The sequence below is a fragment of the Manis javanica genome, chromosome 2 (genome assembly GCF_040802235.1).
Source record: "Manis javanica isolate MJ-LG chromosome 2, MJ_LKY, whole genome shotgun sequence".
Lineage (NCBI taxonomy): Eukaryota > Metazoa > Chordata > Mammalia > Pholidota > Manidae > Manis > Manis javanica.
Window position 1 is genome coordinate 143,325,828 of NC_133157.1, and position 25,854 is coordinate 143,351,681.

A 25,854-nucleotide genomic window follows, 5' to 3' on the forward strand; every position below is an offset into this window, starting at 1 on the left:
AGCTGGTCTTAGAAAAATGTAATATTTGAAATATGCAATTCTTCATTGCTCAGTATGTACATCCAAAGATAACAGAATTCATTTGTTACAACATATTGAGTATTAACAATTTTCATATAATTAAACATTTGTGTATTGTTTCATGGTGCACTGTTAATACATTTTTTTCAATAAGTTAGATGTTTTCATTTTTCTCAACTGGAATTTTCTGCCCATTATGGTTGGATCTCACAGCACAATAATTACAAATATGACCAGTCTTTGAAATGTTTTCAGATATTTTATACAGGGATTTAAGTACTTTGCATTCCATATTGATTTTACAGTTGAAAAATTTATCAGCTTGTTCCCCAATGTTCTAAATAGCTTCATGAAAGCATCATGTTAGGAAAATGAATAGTCAAAATTACTTTTTTCCTGCCTTGGCAGAATGCTTTATACCAATTTACAGTGTCATTACTGGTTACAGCAGAATAGCTGTTTAGCTGTTTCTGAGAAAGGTGGAGAAGCTGTCTCTTGAATGAGAATATAATAGGAAAAGAACAAGTCCTTGAGATTCAGAAAATCTAAAACCAGAGGGAACATCTTTTGTTAGCATTTTAGTAATGTCACTTGGAATTAATTGTGTTACTCTCACTGTCCAACTGCAAAGGAGACTTAGACAATGTGAACAACATGAAGGAAGGCCTACTGCATCTACCTGCTCGTGAAGAAAAGACACATGAACCAAACTCTGATTGCCTTACCCTTAAAATGCTTTACCTTTTAATCAAATGAGTGGATAGTTGCTTATTTTGTCTGTTTAGTGATAGCCTCTACATTAAAGTACAATAGGATCTATTGTAATACACGTTTAATTTTACAAAAGTAGAAGTTAAAGCCCCTGCTAAAGTATAACTGGAATCTGCCAAAGTCGGTATCTACTTCTATCTTGTGAAGGCAAATAAGTGTCTGTCTGGTGCCAAAATGCAAACGATATGCAGAAATTGGTTTTGGAGTTTTTTCTGAGTACATAATAAAGTGAGAAATCCAATCATCTAGTAGTTGGTAATAGTCATTTAGTCACATTCAGTTTTTAATTTAAAAGTTAGATCTTTCTGAAAGAGGTTTCAGTCATTATTATTTGTGTCTCTGAAAGTACATTGCCAGACCAGCATTCATGAACCTTGAGGAATCATGTAACTCATATCAACTGGATCTTTGGGGAGCTGATTTCTTACTCTGAGAAACAGAGTTAATATTTACTGTCTCTTGTACATGAATTTCAAAGATTTCAATTAATTTAAAACTTTTTGTTTAAGTAGACATACTCTTTGCCATGAAATATGTATATTCTCTCTCACAGCACTGATAGCGTATTGAATCTCTGACATACCTTTTTACAATCTGAAACATCTCTATATCGATGTGTCCTTTGCACAGGTGTTGTACTCTAAGCCGAAAGTCCTAGTGGTGTGCTTCACGGAGGTATAAAAGATTGATGTGCTCAGCTCTTGGGAGGCCTGATGACTGGCTCATTCCCTAATCCCAGTGTGCCCAAAGAACAGAATATTTTCTATTATGTGAAAGGTGGTGAGGCAAATTACTTCAACCAAATCCTTCCTCCCAGATGACAAGGAGTCACGATCCCCACCTAACATAACACAAGAAGGTTTTACCATTTCAAGAATGTAGTATATTTGTTGCCAGATGAATCGTTTCTACTCTTGTCTCAGAACTCCCTCTGTGTGTGATGACACTGGTATAAAGAGCAAATTTTCTCTTTGGGTGGTACATTCAACTCTTTCAGGCCTCCAGTGTCTGTGCATTAAGTAAGTACTTATTCCATGAACTGATGGTTCACAGGGTGCCTAAAAGAGTTTTCAGTTGCTTACCTCTATTTTCCTAGAATACAAAGTGTGACTGAAGCCGACTTGCACAAATTAAAATGATTTTTAGACATTAAAATATTAGCAGAAACATTTTTATGTTTTTAGCCATACCTGTGTTCTCTAGTCTCTTCTAAAAATTGAAGCTTAATTGCGCCACTTTTTAGCGTCATGTTTTAATGCTTGCTGAGAGTTTCCAAATCACAACTGCTTTCCCCTAAGTACAGCATGTCAGGTGGAATTTCAGATGTACGAACTGTTCATTCTGAGCAATGCATTAATACGTATTTTGACAAATATAAAGAAACCTACAGATATTACAATAGACCAGCTGAACCCATTTTATGGTTTCTTTTTTAATTCAAAAGCATCACATAGCAAATAAAACTTTTAAAAATTAAATTTAGTTACAAACTAGTTGTTTCTTATTTTTTTTTCCAGTCCCTTTTTGCTTTCTTTTACGACCACATGAAACTTGAGAAGCCACCTAAAGCTAAATCATTTAGTGGAGTTGGGCAGTTCCCAAGTGTCCAACAAGAAGGCCTGGTTTAGGCTGCGATGGCCACTGTCATTCCTGGTGATTTGTCAGAAGTAAGAGATACCCAGAAAGTCCCTTCAGGGAAACGTAAGCGTGGTGAAACCAAACCAAGAAAAAACTTTCCTTGCCAACTGTGTGACAAGGCCTTTAACAGTGTTGAGAAATTAAAGGTTCACTCCTACTCTCACACAGGAGAGAGGCCCTACAAGTGCATACAACAAGACTGCACCAAGGCCTTTGTTTCTAAGTACAAATTACAAAGGTATTAAACTCTATTTGTCTTTCAGATTATATTTTCTATTATGTTGGCCGTTTGAAGCCATTGTAAACGTTTTTATTTGTATACACATTCTTTAGCTGATTTGCAGAGAGGAAATGTTAAGTAGATTAGACATTGGCTAGTTTTAGTATTTTAAATCACATACTTTTATGCATTAGTGTCTTTGGACTTGATTAAATGAAATGCTTAATGAGAGTAGAATTTCCATTTGTGCAAAGAAATTACAAGAAAGTAGGACATTTACATGAGTATTCAGTCTTGCTCATTTGCTTTTGTATTAATAGCTAAAAACCAGCGAAAACTAAAGTGGCAACTTAAATGGCTCAAGTTCTGCAGTATTTAGGTGTATTAACTATCCTTGTAGTATATGTTAAGTTAAAAAGTGTCCATTATTAGGGAAAGTCTGTTTTAGCATAGTAGTTTAGCTTCCATTTGAAAAGTGAATGCACACCGTCTTTGTCATGGTACTTACAGAATATGTCTGTGTTTGAAGGCACATGGCTACTCACTCTCCTGAGAAAACCCACAAGTGTAATTATTGTGAGAAAATGTTTCACCGGAAAGATCATTTGAAGAATCACCTGCATACACATGACCCTAACAAAGAGACATTTAAGTGTGAAGAATGTGGCAAGAACTACAACACCAAGCTTGGGTTCAAGCGTCACTTGGCCTTGCATGCTGCAACAAGTGGTGACCTCACCTGCAAGGTCTGTTTGCAGACTTTCGAAAGCACAGGAGTGCTTCTGGAGCACCTTAAATCTCATGCAGGCAAGTCGTCTGGTGGGGTTAAAGAAAAGAAGCACCAGTGCGAGCATTGTGATCGCCGGTTCTACACCCGGAAAGATGTCCGGAGACATATGGTGGTGCACACTGGAAGAAAGGACTTCCTCTGTCAGTATTGTGCACAGAGATTTGGGCGAAAGGATCACTTGACCCGACACATGAAGAAGAGTCACAATCAAGAACTGCTGAAGGTCAAAACAGAACCGGTGGACTTTCTGGATCCATTCACCTGCAATGTGTCTGTGCCTATAAAAGATGAGCTCCTTCCGGTGATGTCCTTACCTTCCAGTGAACTGTTATCAAAGCCATTCACAAACACTCTGCAGTTAAACCTCTATAACACTCCATTTCAGTCGATGCAGAGCTCGGGATCTGCCCACCAAATGATCACAACTTTACCTTTGGGAATGACGTGCCCAATAGATATGGATGCTGTTCATCCTTCTCACCACCTTTCTTTCAAATACCCATTCAGTTCTACCTCATATGCAATTTCTATTCCTGAAAAAGAACAGCCACTAAAGGGGGAAATTGAGAGTTATCTGATGGAGCTACAAGGTGGCATGCCGTCTTCGTCCCAGGATTCTCAAGCATCGTCATCTAAACTAGGGTTGGATCCTCAGATTGGGTCCCTCGATGATGGTGCAGGGGACCTCTCCCTGTCAAAAAGCTCCATTTCTATCAGTGACCCTCTAAACACACCAGCATTGGATTTTTCTCAGTTGTTTAATTTCATACCATTAAATGGCCCTCCCTATAATCCTATATCAGTAGGGAGCCTTGGAATGAGTTATTCCCAAGATGAAGCACATTCTTCTATGTCTCAGCTACCCCCACAGACCCAGGATCTTCAGGATCCTGCGAACACTATCGGGCTGGGGTCCCTGCACTCACTGTCAGCAGCTTTCACCAGTAGTCTGAGCACAAGCACCACCCTTCCACGTTTCCATCAAGCTTTCCAGTAGGGTTCGAGACGTGGATTTATTACAAAAATGTATGTGTAGCCCTGCCTTAGATGACCATTTTTATTTTAGTGCCTGCTTTAAGACAGTATAAAAACTTCTGCTTTTGTATAGTACCAGTTTTCATTAAGCCAGTATAAAATAGAGACTAGCTTTTTAAGTGAACTTTGGAACCTGTTATGTTTACCTGGGTATTTTGTCCTGATTCACTGCCAATTGTCAAATTTTAAGATTTTTTTTTTTTTTGTATAGGAAAACCATTATTGTTAGTAAAGTCTTACAAAATTCATGTTCAGATTACCTTGAGATCTTAAATTTTTCATTTTTGTCCCACAACAATGGCTGTACCTTTTGACATTTGGCTCATTAAAAAATTTGTAGTAGAATATAAGTTTTCTAAAATATATATGAATAACCCAAGAATTCTTAAATTTTTACTAGCCTCTTAAGTGGATTTATAAGGAAGTGTTTCAAATGAATTAAGAATCCAGTTGGGGAGATAACACATGCCTGTTAGCTATACCATAATTTCAGGTCAGTATATTTTGAAGACTTGCTATTGTCTGGCTCAAATATCTGCCATCATTATTATGCACATATAAGGAAAACAAAACCTAAACACAAAGCACCAGTATTTACAGCAAAGAGACTCCTAGTATGGTGACACGGCATTCCATTTTACTTAATAGCCTCAAATTAATATGCAGGATATTTTCCCACGTTTCCACCTTCTTAACTTGCTCTGTTTCCATTTAATAATACTAATCGTGTATGGCATTGGAGTCTTCAGAGTCAGTAGATAGATCTCTTTAATCTTTTTCCACCTTTCATGGCCAAAGGGTGGGTCAAGTGCAGCCAGCAATTTTATTTTGGTTGTTAGTCCAGAATGTAGAGAGAGCCATTGTGGAACACAGATGCTAAGTGTGTTTATCCCAGAGGGGACTGTCTCAGCTTACCTGGTGTGGTAGACGCCTAAGCAGAAAGATGTGAAATACACAGTTCAACTTGGGATCTTGTCTAGGGATCATGTCCCCTGTTGTCAGGGTTGAAAACTAGACTCTAGAAGTAAAGTAAAAGCATATCGCTCACGTCACTTCTTGCTGAATTTGATACAATTTTCTTTCCCTTAAGAGCCCAAAGCAGAAAACAAAACAGTCCTGCCCCCATGGTATCTTTCTTACTCAGTGTTAATTCATCTTTCCTTGCTATTTTCGGATGGAGACTTTAAAGTTAACTGCATTAGAAAACTATGTGAGGAATGACTACAAAGGCTTAAGTAACTGAAAATATATACAGTAAAACCCCACTTTTACACATCTGTGGGAAATGGGAATGTTGCAAATAAGTTGAATTTGTGGAGGGGGAAAAGTAAAGCAGAACAAGCACTATCTTAGTTAATGTGAAAGTAACAATCAAAGAGTATTGTGTTCACTGAATAAAACGGTTATGGGCTTTCCTCATGTTAGACAACCGCCATAATCTCAAAGGTCAAATTATATTTTTCTAAATACCGGTTGAGATAAGAAGCATATCTATTAAGCACTTGTTAACACCTTATTTTGGGACCGTCTGTTGGGGAGGGTATGAGGGGGGAAGGTTTATAGAAGAGTATATATCTCTTTAAAAGAAAATATTTCTGAGCACTCATTAGCCCTATATGAAAGCTTCTTTTCCCTTTTATAGGGCCAATTATCACTGCAGATTGCAATGTTTACCAAGTATTTCTAAAAATGAGTGCAGATTACTGAATATAATACATTATTTAAAAATATTTGGGAGTAGTATAATTTGTGAAGAAATGTAAATTGTAATAATGTAAATGGGGGTTTCACTATATATATTATATATATATATATATACACACACACAGACACATATATCGCACTTCATAGAATCAGAGTTGCTCTCTTGAGGAGCTTTGCCTCCTGATATTTTATCATGCTCCTATTTTTTTAAATCCTAGGAGCAGTAGTTTTTATACTTATGTATTTAAATTTTATTATTAAAAATTACATTTTATAAGAAAGTGTGTTCCAAAGGCATTAAAATTATATATGTTAATAAGGAAATACATTTTTAAAATTTTCAAATTGCTCCTAAGCTTTTGATTAGGAGAATATTTGCTCTGAAAGTAGGCTTTTAGCTCTGCTTTATTACTGCTTCCTTTAGTTTCTATGAAACAGATTGCTTACTTAAATCATTAGTTGAATGATTAGTGTTCAATATTGCTTAAATCACCATTTAAAAAAAAATTGGTGACAGAGCACAAATAGAAAACCTATTTTTAAATAGAAATCACAAATACAAGTGTGGAAGCACTACTTTATTTTGTCTAAAATTTGCTTAAGGAGAAGTCAAAGTAATGAACCAAGACAGTGGCCTTCATAGGCTGTATTTCACTGCTAATAAAAAATTTAAAAGGGAGTACCAGGATTTACTAAACAAAAACATTTTGAAAGTGGGGAATAGCGCCATATATGTATATATTTTTTTAGCCTAATTCTCTGCCCTGCATGGAATTCAGATACATGGAGGCACATCTTTCAGGGCATCAGTGTTAAAATTGTGGAGTCTTAATTTTCATACATACACCTCTTTGCCTGATGCTGCCCCACAGACTTGAAATAACACTTCCAAGTAAGAGGGAATTCAGCTAATTTGTTTTTTAAACTGATTGTACTGGTCACTAAGCCCTTTTTGAGAGAATTTTTATCAAACATGAGGCAGATTCATTAATCTTGATTGCAAAATGTTCTAACAAGGGTGTAACACAGAACTGGCTTTTATTTTTTCTAGAAGGAAATTGACATTAGTTTTTATGTCAGCTGGATGCGATTAAAAATAATTATTGCCAATGCTGTTTTCATTCTTCAGTGGCCAGAATCACCATCTTTGAAATTTCTAGTAGTGCCTTTGCTGATTAAAATAAAAAAAGGATTATCATTAAGTAAAAATTAGAATCGGGACCTCAGACAAGATTTTGAACCTCATTCAGTTTGAACTTCTATGTGTATGTACCAGTTAGATCACCAGACATGGAAGCATGCGTGTGGAAGAATTGTGGCACTCACTGTAAGCAATATTATCCATGGGTATATGCAAATATCCTTATAGTTACTGGTCACTGTTAAAATTTGCATTTTAAAATCCTATTACCAAGTTCAGTTTTTCAAGACTTCAGTTGTCCTGGCTGGTCATGCACCATTCTTTGTGCAACTTTTAAATTCCATTTAGTGTTTCTTCCAAGCTGTGTATTTTTGCCTATTTGTTGCTTGTGCTTTATTATTCTTAGTCAATTGTGGAATATAGTGATATATTGTGTTAATTTGGGCAGTAGCGGTTTTTAAAAACCATATACTGACTGAAACATGAGCCAGAGCTGATTGCTTTATTAAGCTAATAATGAATGTTAAAGAGTACATATTTTCAGGATCATTCATCTAGTAAGCAATACATATATAGGCCAATATTTTTTTAAAAAATAGAGCTTGGTCAACCTCTATACTACACATATTACAAGATATAGCACTTTCAAAATGAATCTAAACCTTTACAGAAACTTTCTTATAGGTTATGCCTTTTATTTTAAGACTTATTATAATTTGTTTCAAGTGCCATTAGATGATATATATGTAGACCTTTGATATATAATGCTTTGTGTTCAGAAATGGTAGATGGTATTTTAAACAGGTACATTTTTACAGTGTTTTCTTATCAATTTGCTATATTGCACAGGATCAGTGTGTGTCTTTTCATAAGGTTTTACAATGGTTTATTTTTTTACAAGGTTTACGTGTCTCAAAACACACTGTCTTCCCACTACGTAAATTAAAAAATACCAGTTCACCCAAGTTGCTTCTAGCCTACTGAGATCCATCTGACATTGGAGGAGATCTTCTAAATGTCGAATATTCCTCATTAGCAATGGCAGACTTATCTCTGACAAATGAGTGCCTAGGTTGGCTTTGTCTTATTTTTCTCACTCTGTGTCAGTAACGACGTCTGCAACACAGATCATCTGTTGTGGTTCAATAGATCCACATAAGTTGTGTTGCGTAGTTTCATGCTAAAAACTCATCCTGAGCTCCTTTTTGATCACATAAAACAAAATACTATCAACATTGGCAAAGGCATGCTTACATCACCCCTAGGCCCTTCTACAACATTCTCAGCCCTCTGAGGACGGAAGGCAGTGTCTTTTGGTAAGTTCTCTAGCTCTAGAAATGACAGAACTATTGCTAATGTATGAAACACATTGTATAAGCTCAGTGGTACAGATGAACCAGAATGAATGTTTATCTTCTCAGAAACACTCCCTCAATATTATTTTGGATCATGCTGCTAATGTAACTTGGGATACAACTCTTCATGGTGCTACAAACTTCTCTGTCTCGTTCAGTCATATTTTTTTATCCATAGGAAATAAAGGACTACATTAGGTGTAAAGGTGTACAATATATTTTTATACTGTGACTTAATTTGTCGTTAACAAACTTTTACACCACCCACCACAATGTATTCATGTGCACTTGCAAAAGGAAATCTTGGACATGCAAATGTTACCAGAACAAACCCAGCTTTTATCCACAAGGTGACTCAAAATGAAAAGTGGGCTTAATAATATGGTTTGGAGTGAAGAACATGCTGTATGTTACTAACAGGCCTTTGAATTTAACAAAAACTGGGAATCCATTAGGAAATGGATTGCATCATGCCTGAACATAAGCTGGACTGCTGAAATTGTATTTTTAGCTGATGAAAAAGTGTTTGGACTAGTACTCTAAATATGTTCTAATGATAAAGTTTTGAGTCAAAATAGAAAAGAAAAAAATCTGCATTCCAGGCTGAATTTTGTATATTTTTATTGCATTTAAAATCGCTATTCTGTGATATTGGGAAATCAAGTGGCTTATCATGTATATCATGTACTTAAAATGTATTCACAAACTACTGTTGTATTTGTATAAAATATAGACAAAGATCGTATTTTTTGTGTGTGTATAAGCTCTGTAATATAGCAATCACATTATTAAGCTGCAGTGATACCACATTTTAAAAATCCACATCCAAAGAAGCAGGCTATTTATTGTCCAGTTACCCAGATATAAAATATTAATTTGCTGCTAATTAAACAATAGTACTGCAGCTTCTTGTGGCCTACAGTGTTATGTTTGCTGTAAGAAAAAGATACGTGAACTCCACAAAATATATGAATAAAATTATAGAATGACTTTAGATAATGTAGATCTTACTGAAATTTTAATAGATGATAAATTTCTATTTGAATTTTATCTTTCCTTCACTTTGAATTTTAAATATTTTCTCATTTGATAAATGCAAGATTCTCATAGCTGGCTCTAGGACAAATCTTTGTTGTCAAAATGAAATGTAAAGTTCTAGGGTTTCTTTTGTTTTAAAACTTGTACCTTTAAAGGAAGGATAGAAATTGTAAATAAAAAAGTAAAAACATCATGCATCAAAACTTTAATCCAGGTGAGAATTCAAAAAAGAATTCCAAAAAGGCTGCTAGAATGTATAAACTGATAGTTTCTTGTTCATGTGAGATAAAATTGGCATTAAGCATTCCTTTACCACTTACTGTCAGTACTATAAATCATCCCTTTACAAGTTCCCTTTGAGGTGTTTGTCTAACATTTTTGCTGAAAACCCTCCCTTGACAGTTCATCTGGACCAAAGAAATGAGCGTGCATCATTTCATCAAAAACCCATCAGTTCAGCAGGCAGTGATGCAGCTTCAGAAAGAGAGAGATTAATTCTGAAAATCCAGTTAATTGTTCAGGAACCAATTGCAGAAACAATTTTTTATGTACTTCATAGCACGTCTTTCAGTATAATGCGAAAATTCCTTCTTTACCTGTGACTTCCCTCTTTTGAGGCTCCCCTACTCTCAGAGAGGTAAAGAAAATGAAGAGTTATTCCAAAGCTGGCAATTCCTCTTTTCACATGCTTAATTCGAACAAATCTTAAAGTACTTCTTTGTGCTTAGCATTAATTCTAAATACATTTTTATTTCAATTCATGCGTATGAAATATTTTAAGGACTGTTTATAGAAGGAAGATGTTTTTGCTTTTTATAGTTAGAATATGCTGAAAAAGTATGCTTGGAATTAGTACACTGAAGGTGTGAACTCCCTATGTAGAAGTAATTAGAAATGCAGCTTGCTTATTGCAGAATAGACCCAATGGGACTAAAAGACGTTTCCTTTGTGCAGTTAAATGAAAACTTTATACTTATGGTTTACCACTAAGGGGAGGGAAAAATTCAGTCTGGCTGTAGACAGCTTGAGTTGTGCTGTCACTTCCTAAATCGACTATTTCTTAAGCAAAAGGCACCACTTTGTGCTAAGTCCTATCAAGAAATCAGCTTTATAGAAAGAAGTGTTTCCTGACCAAGCCTCCGACTGAAGATGGCAGCAGCATTGCAACTGTGTGAAAGCCTAAATACTATACTGAGCCATGCCCAGTGAGCCTGTGCCAGAGATCAAAAAATTATCAGTTATTGGTAGTTTCAGACTAAAACTAAAACAAAACAAACCCAGAATAAAGACCTGCATTCTATTTGATACAGAGGCTGATAAATAATCTACTCTGAAGTTGTTTTGACTCATAGTATAATGGTTTTATGTGTCAACTTGGCTAGGTTGTGGTACCCAGACTTTGTGTCCAGTCCAGTCAAACACCAGTCTGGATGTTGCTGTGAAGTTATTTGTTAGATGTGATTAACACTTAACATTATCAGTTGATTTTAAATAAAACATTACCTTCTGTAATGTGGATAGGCCTCATCCAATCAGTGGAAGGCTTTGAGAGAAAAGACTGTTTTCCTGAGCTAGAAGGAATTCTGCCTCCTGGCCGTCTTTGGGCTCAGCTTGTAACATTAGCTCTTCACTGGGTCTCCAGCCTATTGGCCTGCTCATGGATTTCAATTTCCATGATCACATGAGCTAATTTCTTACAGTAAATATCTCTATATATATTTATATACACATCCTATTGGTTCTGTCTCTCTGGAGAATCCTAAGCTCCTTTCAACAACTGTCATTCTTTAGGTGTTGGTTTTACCTTGAAGGAAGTGGAAACATTTTTCTTGTGATATACTGGTATGGCAAAAAACATATTTCCAGGTTCAGACTGCTCTAGAAGACAAATGGAAAAAGCCCAGTGCTTAATGGAGATTATATTCTTAAAGGAGGTCTCAGACTCTCCTTTACTATACTGTTATTTTGCTGCCATTATTGCAGATGAAAATGGTTTTCTCCTAAAGAATGTAAACAGATTAATCTTGCTTTACTCCACAGAGTAAATATCAATCAATATACTTGAGATATAGACCAATATTTAGTATACATGCATAACTGGAAACATTTGTAAATTGAATCTTTTTTGGAAACAGGAAGACAGTCCATTTATGACAATACCTCAGTCAAGGGTCTGGGGCTGAAGTAATGAGAGTCAGAAGTGTAATGGCTCCGCACATAATCTATAGAAGTTTTCCATGTTATATTAGAGTTTTTGCAAAGGTTTAACTTTTGGTTTATTCTTTCTGTAGTTAGAGAACTTTAATCTCTTTCTTGGGGTCACTTTCAAAGGGTTAGTGCAGTCAGTCTTACCAGAATTATGTTGATAATTTACTGTTTCTAGAAATACATAATTGATCTGTTATTAGTATTCACACACTGTGACATTTCAAATAGACTCCTGTAACCAGATTTTCATGCCCTAGGAATGTTTATTGTACAATTAGGTTAATAGCCTATGCCATGCCCTACTTAGGATTTAAGGTATGCCAGCTTTTCCCACTTCCGAATTAGTGGCTATAACAAATACACACCCTTGTCAGTATCTTGAAGGCTATTTTGTTTAAAGACTTCAGGCAAATGAATTCATCTCATCCCCACTTTTCTGTATTTAATTACCTTTTGCAGGAGTAAATTGTTACTTACTGTTTTATTTTCTGTCATAAGTTATTTTATATAATATTTCCATATTCATAAATTGTACCTTTACTAAGAGAGCTTCAACTTAAGTACAGTCTGATTTGAAAGAACCTGAAAATTCTCTGCCCATTTCCTCCTCTTCCTTTTCCTATCATTTTCATGGGGCGTTACTCGCTGTTCATTGTGTTTATCCGTCCCTGGTAATGCTTGCTTTCTCTTGTTTCTGCCCATGAAGTCCACATGCTAAAATCTTGCCCATATTCCTGCTGCTTCCTAATAAAAGCTCTTCCTTTCACTATACCTTCTTAAGTCTCACCCATGGAAAGGTCATCTATTTTCCCTATGAACATTTATTACAGCTTTTAAGATCTTCTTAGGGTGGTATACATATTTTTTAAACTCTTCTAAGCACTTGAAGATAAAACCCTGTCCACAGTTTCCTGCACCTGGCAGATAATGAACACAGCTGGCTTACTGGCAGCCCACAGCCCATTATGGGTGGCTCTGAACTTTTTAAACCATCTTAATAATTAGGACACATTAAAAAATCTTTCAACATATGACCCCAAAATTTTGTAAGTAATAATTTTATCACTTGGGTTATCTTTGTTCTGTAGAAAGGTTTTTTTGGTATACTAAAATTATGTGATAATACTTTAAAAACCCATTTTATTCTGCCCTTCTGCATCAAAATGAGCAAATTCTAACAAGTGCACAATTTCTTCAGAAGAAGACCATTCTAAAAACTTTCATTATAGTAGAGCAAAACTAAAGAACCTTTGGGAATTCTAATTCTTGTAACTTCATACTTAAAATGCTATAACCATGGAGTCTTTAGCTTTGTTTAAATGTCTGGAAGCTTTGAGTGACTAAATACAGGCATCAATAGGGAGGGTTCTTTTCTATTTCATCAAACACTATGATAAGGTCTCATAACAAAGTGTCATTTTGAAATCTCAGGTCTTATTTAAATTCTAATTTTAGGCCAGTGAATAAAAAACTACTGAATGGAAAACATTTTATTTTCTTATTCTACAAAAACAGCAAAAACCATTTTGTCTTTTTAAAAAATCAAAGCCCTTTAAACCTAGCACAGACCTTTGACGTTATCCCCCTACTTTTACAGATGAGTCCAGGGCCACACAGGTAAGACCAGGGCCCAGGTCTCCTGGAACAATCCCAAGCTCTTTCAGTTGTCAGGTGTCAGAAGCTTTTCTATTTGAAGGGAGGCACATAAACATGCAAGACTGAAAACAAATTTCTTAAAAGTCCCATGATTTATCTTAAATTTCAAATTCTGGGAAGATAATGAAAATCAATCATCTTTGCCTTTCTTGTCAGTACTACTATCCTTATTTTACAGATGAAGAAACGAAGGGTCAGAGAGAGACCATGACTTGCTGGGAAATGATGGACTTACACCAAGTTATTTGTCTTCAGGGCCTGTGACTTCTACCACTGTAATGAGAGTGTAGATTCATGAGAGCCAATGCCCAGGCATCCATGAGGAGAGAAGAGAGTGGGGATTGAAAGATGGGGAGATGATATTCCCAAAATAACATGAGAAGCTTTTCTGAACTGAAGAAAGATCCAGTACCAGAGATCAAAGTTGGTTCAACACTTGCTGGACAGGATTACCAAGAAAGTTCTGCTCCACCAAGATAAGGAAAATATAACAAACATTTTCACACCAAACAACCTAGCAACAAAATACATGGAACAATATCTTAGGAATATTTCTTTAAGAAAACATGGGGAATTATGAGGATAAGTGAAGAAAAAAATACATAGGTCCCAGATATCTCCATTAGAAAGAAAATCAGAATGGACATTAGACTTACTGGAAACACTGAATGATGGAAGTCAGAGGAGCCATATCCAACCGAGTTGTCAAACAGATGTTCTAGCAAATGTGAGTTCTGACGTGTAAGGATTTTGAAAGTAAAATTTATTCTTTTTATTTAAAAAATTACAAATAACCCATAGAAGCAAAAATGGAATTGATATGGACAGCTCAAGAACACAGAAGATAAATAATGAAGTAGTAAACAATAATGCTAATAACTCTTGGTTAAATCTAAAGTATTGATCCCATTTGCTAGTGAATAAGTATTTTTTGAAAGAGATAAATTCTAATGTAATGCAGAATACCCTCCAGTGAGTGTTTAATGTTCATAAAAGTGGCTAGGGCTTACATATCAAGGGCTGATCACATACAATCACCAATAAAAAAAGGAGTAAAATAACTGGGGAGGCTTCTACATGGAGCCATGTAACAAAGTGCTATGGAGTGAGATTTGGAAAATCTCGTATGGTTAGGAAACAATAAGTACTGAAGAAGCTCAACTTTCTAAGGAAAACTGAAGAGACCCCCAAAGTCTTGCTGTTAGGAAGAAGCACACGGCAGTAATGGCTATGCCTCAGGCATCAAGATCAAATAAATTGCAGGTTGGAACCAAATACAGCATTCCGATTTAGGGGACTTGGTTTTATCTAAGTATGATTCAGCACCCTCTGCCCAGGTATGATTCCCATAATCCACTCATTCTACAAACATCAGTTGGGCACCTGCTATGCACCAAGTGCATACTCCAAGTGCTGAGAATACGGTAGGTAGTGAGCAAGACAAACTTCCTATTTCCATGGAGCTTACATTTTGTTGGAGTGCGTTCCCATGGAGTGAAAGTAGGCAGATGGGTAGGAATTAAAGATGGTGGCATGAGAGGTGAGACAGAGACCTCCTCCTAAAACCACATATAATACAAAAATATAATTAGTATAACTAATCCTGAAAGAGCAACAGGAAAAAAGGCTGTGCCAGACGGCACACACCTGGAGGAAAGAAGAGACCTCATGGAACAGGGTAACATACCAAAGCTGTGACCCGGTGGGACCCAAGCCCTTCCTGACCCCAGATTACCAGCAGGAGGAAGAGAAACAGAGCAGGGAGGGAGTGAAGGCTTCGGACTGCTTAACACCTAGCTCTGGAGATCTGTGACCTACATTGCATGGGGCTCTGGTGATTAGTGGAGTTGGAAAGCTAAGACAGGTGGAATAACTAGAGAGACAGAGATTCCAGCTGCTTGTGGAAAATGGGTTCATATCTGGCTGATCTGGGTGGGCAGTCTGAGAGACTTCCTAAAAGTGAGAGGGCTGCTAAAGGGGCAAGGATTGCACAGAGCTTACTGCTCAGAAAAAAGGACAGGTAGACAAAATTGTCCAGGTGCACTCTGCTCAGCAGGTTGGGAATTTAAACTTCAGGCACTCCATCCCCCTGGCTGGCTATGCAGTTCCAAGGCCCTCCACCGTGATATGCAGCCTACTGTACCTTCATCCCTGCTAGCCCGCATCTGGCTCACAAACTGGCAGCCTCTGCCCTGGCATCAGGCCAGCCAGAGGAAAGCCCTGCCAATGGCAGCTACAAACACAAAGCATAGAGGCTTACACCTGTGTGTTCAGCCCACTAGTTCTGGGAGTGGAGACAGGCATAGCAGCTGGGAAGCAAGAAACAGCTCTTTCTTCCCCGCAGGCTCCAGCACCACTCCCCTGCAAGCCCCAACATCACTCTATGGGCTGAGCAGCTCCAGAGAATAGAGCTTCTGGGCACTAGAAGGTGCCACATAAAAATATGAAACATCAAAGGAAACTGGTTCAAAGCAAAATCTCAACACCAGAAAAAAGAACAAGTGAGACTGAACTAATCAATCTTCCTAAAAGAGATTTCAAAATTAAAATAAAAAACATGCTCTGGGAGGTACAGAAAAATAGTCAAGAAGTCAGGAATGAATTTAGGATGGAGATCCAATCATTAAAGAACACAATGGAGGGTATTAAAAGCAGATTAAATATGGTGGAGGAGACGATAAATGCAATGGAAATTAGGGAAGAGGAATACAAAGAAACTGAGGCACAGAGAGAAAAAAGAATCTCCAAGAATAAAACATACTGGGAGACCTGTGTGACCAATCCAAACAGAACATTATTCATATTATATAGGGGTACCAGAAGAACAAGAGAGAGAAAAAGGTATAGAAAGTGTCTTTTAGGAAGTAATTGCTGAAAACTTTCCCAATTTGGGGAAGGAGATAGTCTCTCAGGCCATGGAGGTACACAGATCTCCCAACACAAGGGACCCAAGGAGGGCAACACAAAGACATATAATAATTAAAATGGCAAAGAACAAGGATAAGGACAGACAATTAAAAGCAGCCAGAGAAAGAAATAAGATGACATAAAAGGAAAACCCATCAGGCTCTCATCAGACTTCTCAGCAGAAACCTTACAGGCCAGAAGGGAGTGGCATGACATATTTAATGCAATGAAGCAGAAGGGCCTCAAACCAAGAATACTTTATCTGGCAATATTATCATTTAAATTCAAAGAACGGATTAAACAATTTCCAGATAAGCAAAAGCTGAGAGAATTTACCTCCCACAAACCATCTCTACAGTGCATTTTGGAGGGACTGCTATAGATGGAAGTGTTCCTAAGGTTAAATAGCTGTCACCAGAGGTAATAAAAAGGGATAGACAAAGAGTACAGAATATGATACCTAATATATAAAGAATGGAGGAGGAAGAAAAGGAGGGGGAAAAAAAGAACCTTTAGATTGTGTTTGTAATGTCATACTGAGTTAAGTTAAACTCTTAGATAGTAAGGAAGTTACCCTTGAAGCTTTGGTAGTCACAAATCTAAAGCCTACAATGACAATAAGTACATACCTATTGATAATCACTCTAAATGTAAATGGTCTGAATACACCAATCAAAAGACATAGAGTCACTGAATGGATAAAAAAAAAAGACCCAACTATATGCTGCCTACAAGAGACTCACTTCAAACCCAAAGACATACACAGACTAAAAGTGAATGGATGGAAAAAGATATTTCATGCAAATATAGGGAGAAAAGAGCAGCTGTTGCAGTACTTCACTTGTATCAGACAAAATAGGCTTTAAAACAAAGAAAGTAACAAGAGACAAAGAAGGACATTACATAATTATAAAGGGGTCAATCCAACATGAGTAAATAACCATTACAAAGATCTATGCACCAAACACAGGAGCATCTACATATATGAAACAAATACTAACAGAATCAAAAGGAGAAATAGAATGCAATGAATTCATTCTAAGAGACCTCAACACTCCACTCACTCCAAAGGACAGAACAACTGGACAGAAAATAAGTAAGGAGACAGAGGCATTGAACAACACATTAGAACAGATGGACCTAACAGACATCTACAGAACTCTCCACCCAAAAGCAGCAGGATACACATTCTTCTCAAGTGCACATGGAACATTTTCAAGAATAGATCATTTACGAGGCCACAAAAAGAACCTCAGTAAATTCAAAAAGATTGAAATTGTACCAACTAGCTTCTCAAACCACAAAGGTATGAAACTAGAAATAAATTACACAAAGAAAATGAAAAATCCCACCAACACATGGAGGCTTAATAACATGCTCCTAAATAACCAATGGATCTAAGACCAAATTAAAACAGAGATCAAGCAATATATGAAGACAAATGACAATAATTCAACACTGCAAAATCTGTGGGATGCAGCAAAGGCCAGACTTATCAAGAAAAAGGATAGTCTACACACATAAATGGAATCAGAAATAAGAAAGGAAAAATCACTATGGACACCACAGAAATACAAAGAATTATTAGTGAATACTATGAAAAATTATATGCTTACAAACTGGATAACCTAGAAGAAATGGACAACTTTCTAGAAAAATAACAACCTTCCAGGGCTACCCAGAAAGAAACAGAAAATCTGAACAGATCAATTACCAGAAACAAAATTGAACTGGTTATCAAAAATCTACCTAAAAACAAAATCCCTGGACCAGTTGGCTTCACTGCTGAATATTATCAGACATTTAGTGAAGACCTAGTACCCATCCTCCTTCAAGTCTTCCAAAGAGTAGAGGACGAGGGAATACTTCTAAACTCATTTGATGAGGCCAGCATCACCCTTATACCAAAACCAGGCAGACACCACTAAAAAAGGAAATTACAGGCCAATATCCCTAATGAACATACATACAAAAATACTCAACAAAATATTAGCAAACTGTATTCAAAAATACATCAAAAAGATCATCCATCATGATCAAGTGGGATACGTCCCAGAGATGCAAGGATGGTACAACATTTGAAAATCTATCAACATCATCCACCACATAAACAAAAAGGACAAAAACCACATGATCATCTCCATATATGCTGAAAAAGCATTCGACGAAATTCAACATCCATTCATGATAAAAACTCTCAACAAAATGGGAATAGAGGGAAAGTACCTCAACATAATAAAGGCCATATATGACAAACCCACGTCCAACATCATGCTTAACAGGGAGAAGCTGAAAGTCTTTCCTTTAAGATAGGGAACAAGACAAGGATGCCTACTCTCCCCACTTTTATTCAACCTAGTTCTGGAGGTCCTAGTCATGGCAATCAGACAACACAAATAAAAGGCATCCACATTGGTAAAGAAGTTAAACTTTCACTGTTTGCAGATGACATGATTTTGTACATAAAAAAACCTAAAGAATCCACTCCAAAACTATTGTATCTAATATCTGAATTCAGCAAAGTTGTGGGATACAAAATTAATACATAGAAATCTGTTGCATTCCTATACACTAATGGTGAACTAGCAGAAGAAGAAATCAGGAAAATAATTCCATTCACAATTGCATCAAAAAGAATAAAATACCTAGGAATAAACATAACAAAAGAAATGAAAGACCTGTACACTACAAGACACTCATGAGAGAAATTAAAGAAGATACCAATAAATGGAAACATATCCTGTGCTCATGGATAGGAAGAATTAATATTGTCAAAATGGCCATCCTGCCTAAAGCAATCTACAGATTCAATGCAATCCCTATCAAAATACCAACAGCATTCTTCAACGAATTAGAGAAAATAGTTCTAAAGTTCATATGGGACCACAAAAGACCCCGAGCCAAAGCAATCCTGAGAAGGAAGAATAAAGCCGGGGGGATTATGCTCCCCTACTTCAAGCTCTACTACAAAGCCACAGTAATCAAGACAATTTGGTACTGGCACAAGAACAGACCCATAGACCAATGGAACAGACTAGAGAGCCCAGATTTAAACCCAAGCATATATGGTCAATTAATATATGATAAAGGAGCCATGGACATACAATGGGGAAATGACAACCTCTTCTAAAGCTGGTGTTGGCAAAACTGGACAGCTACATGTAAGAGAATGAAACTGGATTGTTGTCTATTCCCATACACAAAAGTAAACTCAAAATGGATCAAAGGCCTGAATGTAAGTAATAAAGCCATAAAATTCTTAGAAGATAACATAGACAAAAATCTCCTGAATATAAACATGAGCAACTTTTTTCTGAATACATCCTCAAGCAAGGGAAACAAACACAAAAATGAACACATGGGACTACTTGGAACTAAAAAGCTTCTGCACAGCAAAGGACACCATCAACAGAACAAAAAGGCATCCTACAGTATGGGAGAATATATTTGTGAACAACATATCCGACAAGGGAATAACATCTAAAATATATGAAGAACTCACATGCCTCAACACCAAAAAACAAATAACCCAATTAAAAAATGGGCAGGAGAGCTGAACAGACACTACCTCAAAGAAGAAACTCAGATGGCCAACAGGCACATGGAAAGATGCTCCACATCACTAATTATCAGGGAAATGCAAATAAAAACCACAATGAGATATCACCTCACACCAGTTAGGATGGCCACCGTCCAAAAGACAAACAGCAACAAATGCTGGCAAGAATGTGGAGGAAAACAAACCCTCCGACATTGCTGGTGGGAATGTAAGCTAGCTCAACCATTCTGGAAAGCAATATGGAGGTTCCTCAAAAAACTAAAAATAGAAATACCATTTGACCTAGAAATTCCACTCCTAGCAATTTACCCAAAGAATATAGTTTCCCAGATTCAAAAAGACATAAGCACCCCTATGTTTACTACAGCACTATTTACAATAGCTAAGATATGGAAGCAACCTAAGTATCCATCGGTAGATGAATGGATAAAGAAGATGTGGTACATATATACAATGGAATACTATTCAGCCATAAGAAAAAAACAAATCCTACAATTTGCAACATGGATGGAGTTGGAGGATAGTATGCTCAGTGAAATAAGCCAGGCAGAGAAAGACAAGTACCAAATAATGTCCCTCATTTGTGGAGTATAACAATGAAACAAAACTGAAGGAACAGAACAGCAACAGATTCACAGACTCCAAGAAGGGACTAGCAGTTACCAAAGGGAAAGGAACTGGGGAGAGTGGGTAGGAGGAAGGGATAAGGGGAAAAGGCAGTCTCTTCAATAAATTGTGTTGGGAAACCTGAACAGCTCTATGCAAAAGAATTAAGTTGGACCACTGTCTCATACCACACTGTCTCATACCATATACAAAAATTAATTCAAAATGGATTAAGACTGAAACCAGAAACCTCCTAGAAGAAAACATAGGTAGTACACTTTTGTGTCGCGACCCTTCAGGGACCGAAGCAACACCCCCAAGGTCTTGATTCTTCTCTAGGCTTTATTGTCTAATCTCTCACGGCGGTTACAGCAGTTGTCGGGAACCTTTTCTCCCTCCCGGCGGGCTCCCTTATATTCAGTCACCCAACCAATCCAGGACAGTATCATGTGTGACCTTTAAGCGGATAGGTGTCACGCGCCACTCTAAGCGGGCAGCATGAGCTGTGCACGGGTACGGAAGTCTGCTGGGCCAATCCCCAACAGGGAAGAGGGCGTTGTCCAGCTAGAGTGGGGCTCAGCCTCGGCCGTAGGCTGGGCCCCCACATCTCCCCCTTTATTGTTTTATAACCAAAGGTCTATCGGGATCATGCCTGTCTTAGGTCGTCCGGAGTCTGCAGCATTCTTACCCATCCTCAGGCAACAGACAGCTTAGGTCTGCGCCCTGTCTTAGGTTGATATGCGCAGCTCCCGATCTTACCCGTCCTTGACTACTGATCCAGCATATTAAGCCATACTCTAGGGGAGATGCCTTCCTCTAGCACTGCCATGGCCTGCAACAGGACCTTCCGTTCTCCCCGTTGCTGTTTTTGTAACAGACTTTCCTCCCAAGCAGGAGAGGCCCACAATTAGCAATATTCCTATGACACCTACACCTGACCAGGCTTTGGTGGCGTTTAACATACCAGTAATACACCCTTGTATACGCAGCCCACAGACAAAACCTCCCCCAAGAGGTCCAATTGTTCTTGAAGAAGGTTCATGCATTGGTTGATCGGTGGCTGCAGCTGCAGCGGCCACGGAAGTGGCAACGGCCAAGGCAATGGCTGCAGAGATGCCGAAGTCTCTCTTGTACCGGGAGTGGCAGAGGCCACGCCTTCACCACTCCCCACAGCATTCTCGGCTCCGCTGTCGCCTGCTGTAGGATCCACGGCAGGAGCAGAAGCAGTGCGATCATCTTGTACCTCCGCTCTGGGGTTTTACACTCTGCATATCAGACGTTCAGGCACCCAAATGGGGTTCTGCTGGTCCTGTGGAAAAACACAAACCGAGCCTCGGGTCCAGATTATCACTGGGTCCGGGCCTTTCCATGTTCCTTCCAACACATCCTTCCACAAAACTTTAGGCATGTGTTTTGGATTGGATTGTTGGCTGTTCCGCTCTGCTGCACTGCGGCCATTTTTGTCCAGTGTTCTAAAATCTTCTCCTATTCCCCCTTTTTGTTTATATAAGGCATTCTTGAGGGTGAGGTGGGTGCGTTCCACCATACCCTGACCCTGAGGGTTGTCTCTAGCTCCCTGCTGCTCTCATGACACAAAAGGATGTCATCCATATAATGATAGATGATTATCAGGGGAAACTGTTTCCTGACAGTTTGTAAGGCCTTCTTTACATACACATGGTGGGGCTATTAGCCATGCCCTGTGGCAATAAACCTTTGACAGTCTCTGGGGTGAAGCGGGATGGAGAAGAAACTGTCTTTGATACTTTTTCCTAATTACAAAAATAGGTGTGTTCCATGGTGAGGTAGAGGGCTGGACCCCTGTTTTTTCATTATGGCATTAGACTGCTCACTGTCTGTGGTTAGTTTAACTCTGCTATTAAACCTGTTCTCTAGCTCGTCCCCCGAAAGTTCCCCATCTTCATCCTCATCAGATGGCAGTCCCTGTTCAGATCCCCCTTCCGATGCCTTTGTGGAGGCACGCTCTTCTCGTACTTCCTCTAATATTTCCTCCCCCTCTTGGATGGCCTCTCGGCAGCTTGGCTTCTGTCAGTTCAGGCAATTTTTTACCAGACCCCAAATAGGGATTGTCCCTGGTGGAAGGGGCTCCCTCTTGTCTTCCCGGCGTAGGTCATCCCCCAGCCTGTCCCATAAAGGGCTGGTGATTTTTCCTTCATCTAAGAACCATGGGGCATGATTCTCTATAGTGTTCAGGAATGCCCTGGCAGTCTTCGTTTTCAAAGGGGTTCCATTAGCTCTAAGGAGCGCTTTCAGAGGTTCCTCGGCCCTAACCCTAGAGGCCTCTGTCCCCATCCTCTCTCTAAAGGGGAAAGTATCCTAGTTATGATTTAGATGGACTACGTCGCTAATTCCGCGAACCTTTTGATTTCGTCGCCACTCTGTGAACCTTTTGATTTCGTCGCCACTCTGCGAACCTTTTGATTTCGTCGCCACTCTGCGAACCTTTTGATTTCGTCGCTGCTCTGCGAACTTTCACTGGCGCCTCCTCATTCCATATATTATAATAAACAATGTCACAAACACTAACAGGACACACACACTACACATAAACACCCACCGCAACGGCCTGCTGTCCGCCCTGCCACGTATACTTTCAGTTTACTCGCTGATCCACTCACCCTCCTCAGTTCCCTCTCCTGGTCTGGCCAGCCGACCGAACGGCGTCCAGCGATGTTTGGCAGGCGCCAGGGTCAGCGGATCAGGTCGCGACGAAGTTTAGCGATTCCCGGGTTTCGGCACGACTTGTCGCGACCCTTCAGGGACCGAAGCAACACCCCCAAGGTCTTGATTCTTCTCTAGGCTTTATTGTCTAATCTCTCACGGCGGTTACAGCAGTTGTCAGGAACCTTTTCTCCCTCCCGGCGGGCTCCCTTATATTCAGTCACCCAACCAATCCGGGACAGTATCATGCGTGACCTTTAAGCGGATAGGTGTCACGCGCCACTCTAAGCGGGCAGCACGAGCTGTGCACGGGTAAGGAAGTCTGCTGGGCCAATCCCCAACAGGGAAGAGGGCGTTGTCCAGCTAGAGTGGGGCTCAGCCTCGGCCGTAGGCTGGGCCCCCACACTTTTGAACATCAGCATTAGTTATTTATGATATATCTCCCCAGGCAAGGGAAACGAAAACAAAAATAAACAAGTGGGAGTATATCAAACTGAAAAGTTCGTGCAAAGCAAAGGAACCATCAACAAAGTGGAAGGCAACCTATTGAATGGGAGAAGATATTTACAAATGATATATCTGATAAGGGGCTAGTATCTAAAATTTATAAAGAATTTATACAACTGAACACCAAAAAAACTAATAATCTGATTTAAAAATGGCCAGAAGACCTGAATAGACATTTTTCTAAAGAAGATGTAGGGAAGGCCAACAGACACATGAAAAGATGCTCACCACCATTAATCATCAGGTAAATGCAAAAATCACACTGAGGTATCACACAAATCAGAATGGCTAGTATCAGAAAGAGAAGAAATAAGTGTTGGTAAGGATGTGGAGAAAAAGGAACCCTTATGCTATATTGGTGGAAATGTGAATTGGTGCAGCCACTATGACAAACAATGTGGGGATTACTCAAAAAATTAGAAATACCATACGATCCAGTCATTCCACTTCTGGGTATTTACCCTAAGAAAAAAAGAATCACTAATTTGAAAAGATATATGCACCCCTATGTTTATTGCTTCATTATTTACAACAGCCAACATGTTGAAGCAACCTAGACAGATGAATGGATAAATAAGATGTGGTACAAATATACAGTGGAATATTAGCCATAAAAAAGATTTCAGTTTTGCCACTTGCAACAACATGAGAATATTATGCTGAGTGAAATAAATCAGAGAAAGACAAATCCCATATTATTTCACTTATATATGAAATCTGAAGAGGAAAAACAAATGAATAAAAAAGAAACGAATCAAACAGAAATAGACTCAACTACAGAGAACAGCTGGTGGTTGCCATAGGAAAGGGAACTTTGGGGATAGGAGAAATGGGTGAAGGAGATAAAGAGACATGTACTTCCAAATGCAAAATAAATAAACCACAGAGATGAAATATACAGCATAAAAAATATAGTCAATAATATCTTTGTATGGTGACAGCTGGTTACTACCCTTATCATGGTGAGCATTTTGTAGTGCATATAAATTGTCAAATCACTGTGATGTACATCTAAAACCAGTGTAATATTGCACTTTAACTAAGGTTCAATGGGAAAATAAATACATAAATAAATATACTAAGCAAAATTTTCCAAACATTATTAACAAACCTCAAAATTTACTATTTTTCTAATAAATTAGCATTAGTCATTGATTACAAACATTTAAATAAACGTGCTTAAACATTTAATATGAAGGCTAATGATAGGGAATTTTTTGATTTCATACCTTGAGCTCTGTGAATGATGCTCTAATAAACATCAACAATCATAGGTCCATTCTATGGAACAGATTCTCAGAGGTGGAATTCCTAGGTTGAAGAATATTTAACATTTTCACTTTAAGGGATGTTGCCAGATTGCTTTCCAAGAACGTTATAGTGTTCAGTTGCTGTAACACTTCACGTACCTATAGCAGCATGCCAAAAACGCTATACCTCCCAAACCAGTAAGAACTGGGCATTACATTTATTTTTACTTTTTGTCTGATGAGAGTGGAAAGATACCTCAACTGTTACTTTAATTTGTATTTCCATGACTTAATAGTAAACTTGAATATCTTTTTATTTATTTGGTGACCATTTGGATTTTCTCTTCTATTATTTGCATATTTATATACACTTTGCTCATTTTCACTAGCTGTTTTTGGTCAACCTGTAAGTTTTCTTTGTATAACAGATAAATTAATCATTTCTCAGCTGCATTATAAACTTTTTCCAGCAATATTATTTCTTCATGCCTTTATGTTAAATTATATGACAGATACCATTTTTAAAGTTTTAGATTTGTATATAGTCATATATGACTAAATTTTCTTCTGTATCTCTACATTTCCAGGCTTTAGTACATGAGATAGATTCTCAGGAATATGATTACTGGATTTAAGGGCATCTGAATCATCTTTACTTCCCAGACTTTCTGATAAGATTTTTCTTGTTTTAATTTTTATGTTTAAATTTCAATCTATTTTCCTATCAGGTGTAAGATGCTGATGAAATTTTAATTTCTTCCAGAAA

The 25,854-nt window shown here is 38.0% G+C and overlaps 1 protein-coding gene across 6 annotated transcripts in view; it reads left to right on the forward strand.

Annotated features, from left to right (window-relative positions):
* The window catches only part of PLAG1 (PLAG1 zinc finger), a 67,873-nt gene extending 57,891 nt beyond the window's left edge, over positions 1 to 9,982 (forward strand). For 3 of the 6 annotated variants that reach the window (XM_073229533.1, XM_017677404.3, XM_017677405.3), the window contains 2 exons: positions 2,310 to 2,668; positions 3,180 to 9,982. In XM_073229533.1, the coding sequence (XP_073085634.1) occupies positions 2,427 to 2,668; positions 3,180 to 4,437 (1,500 nt within the window). In that variant the 5' untranslated portion in view covers positions 2,310 to 2,426 and the 3' untranslated portion in view covers positions 4,438 to 9,982. The remainder of the gene's footprint in view (positions 1 to 2,309; positions 2,669 to 3,179) is intronic. The other 3 variants (XM_073229534.1, XM_017677406.3, XM_017677407.3) reach the window with 2 other exon arrangements.
* Positions 9,983 to 25,854: the final 15,872 nt, after the last annotated feature.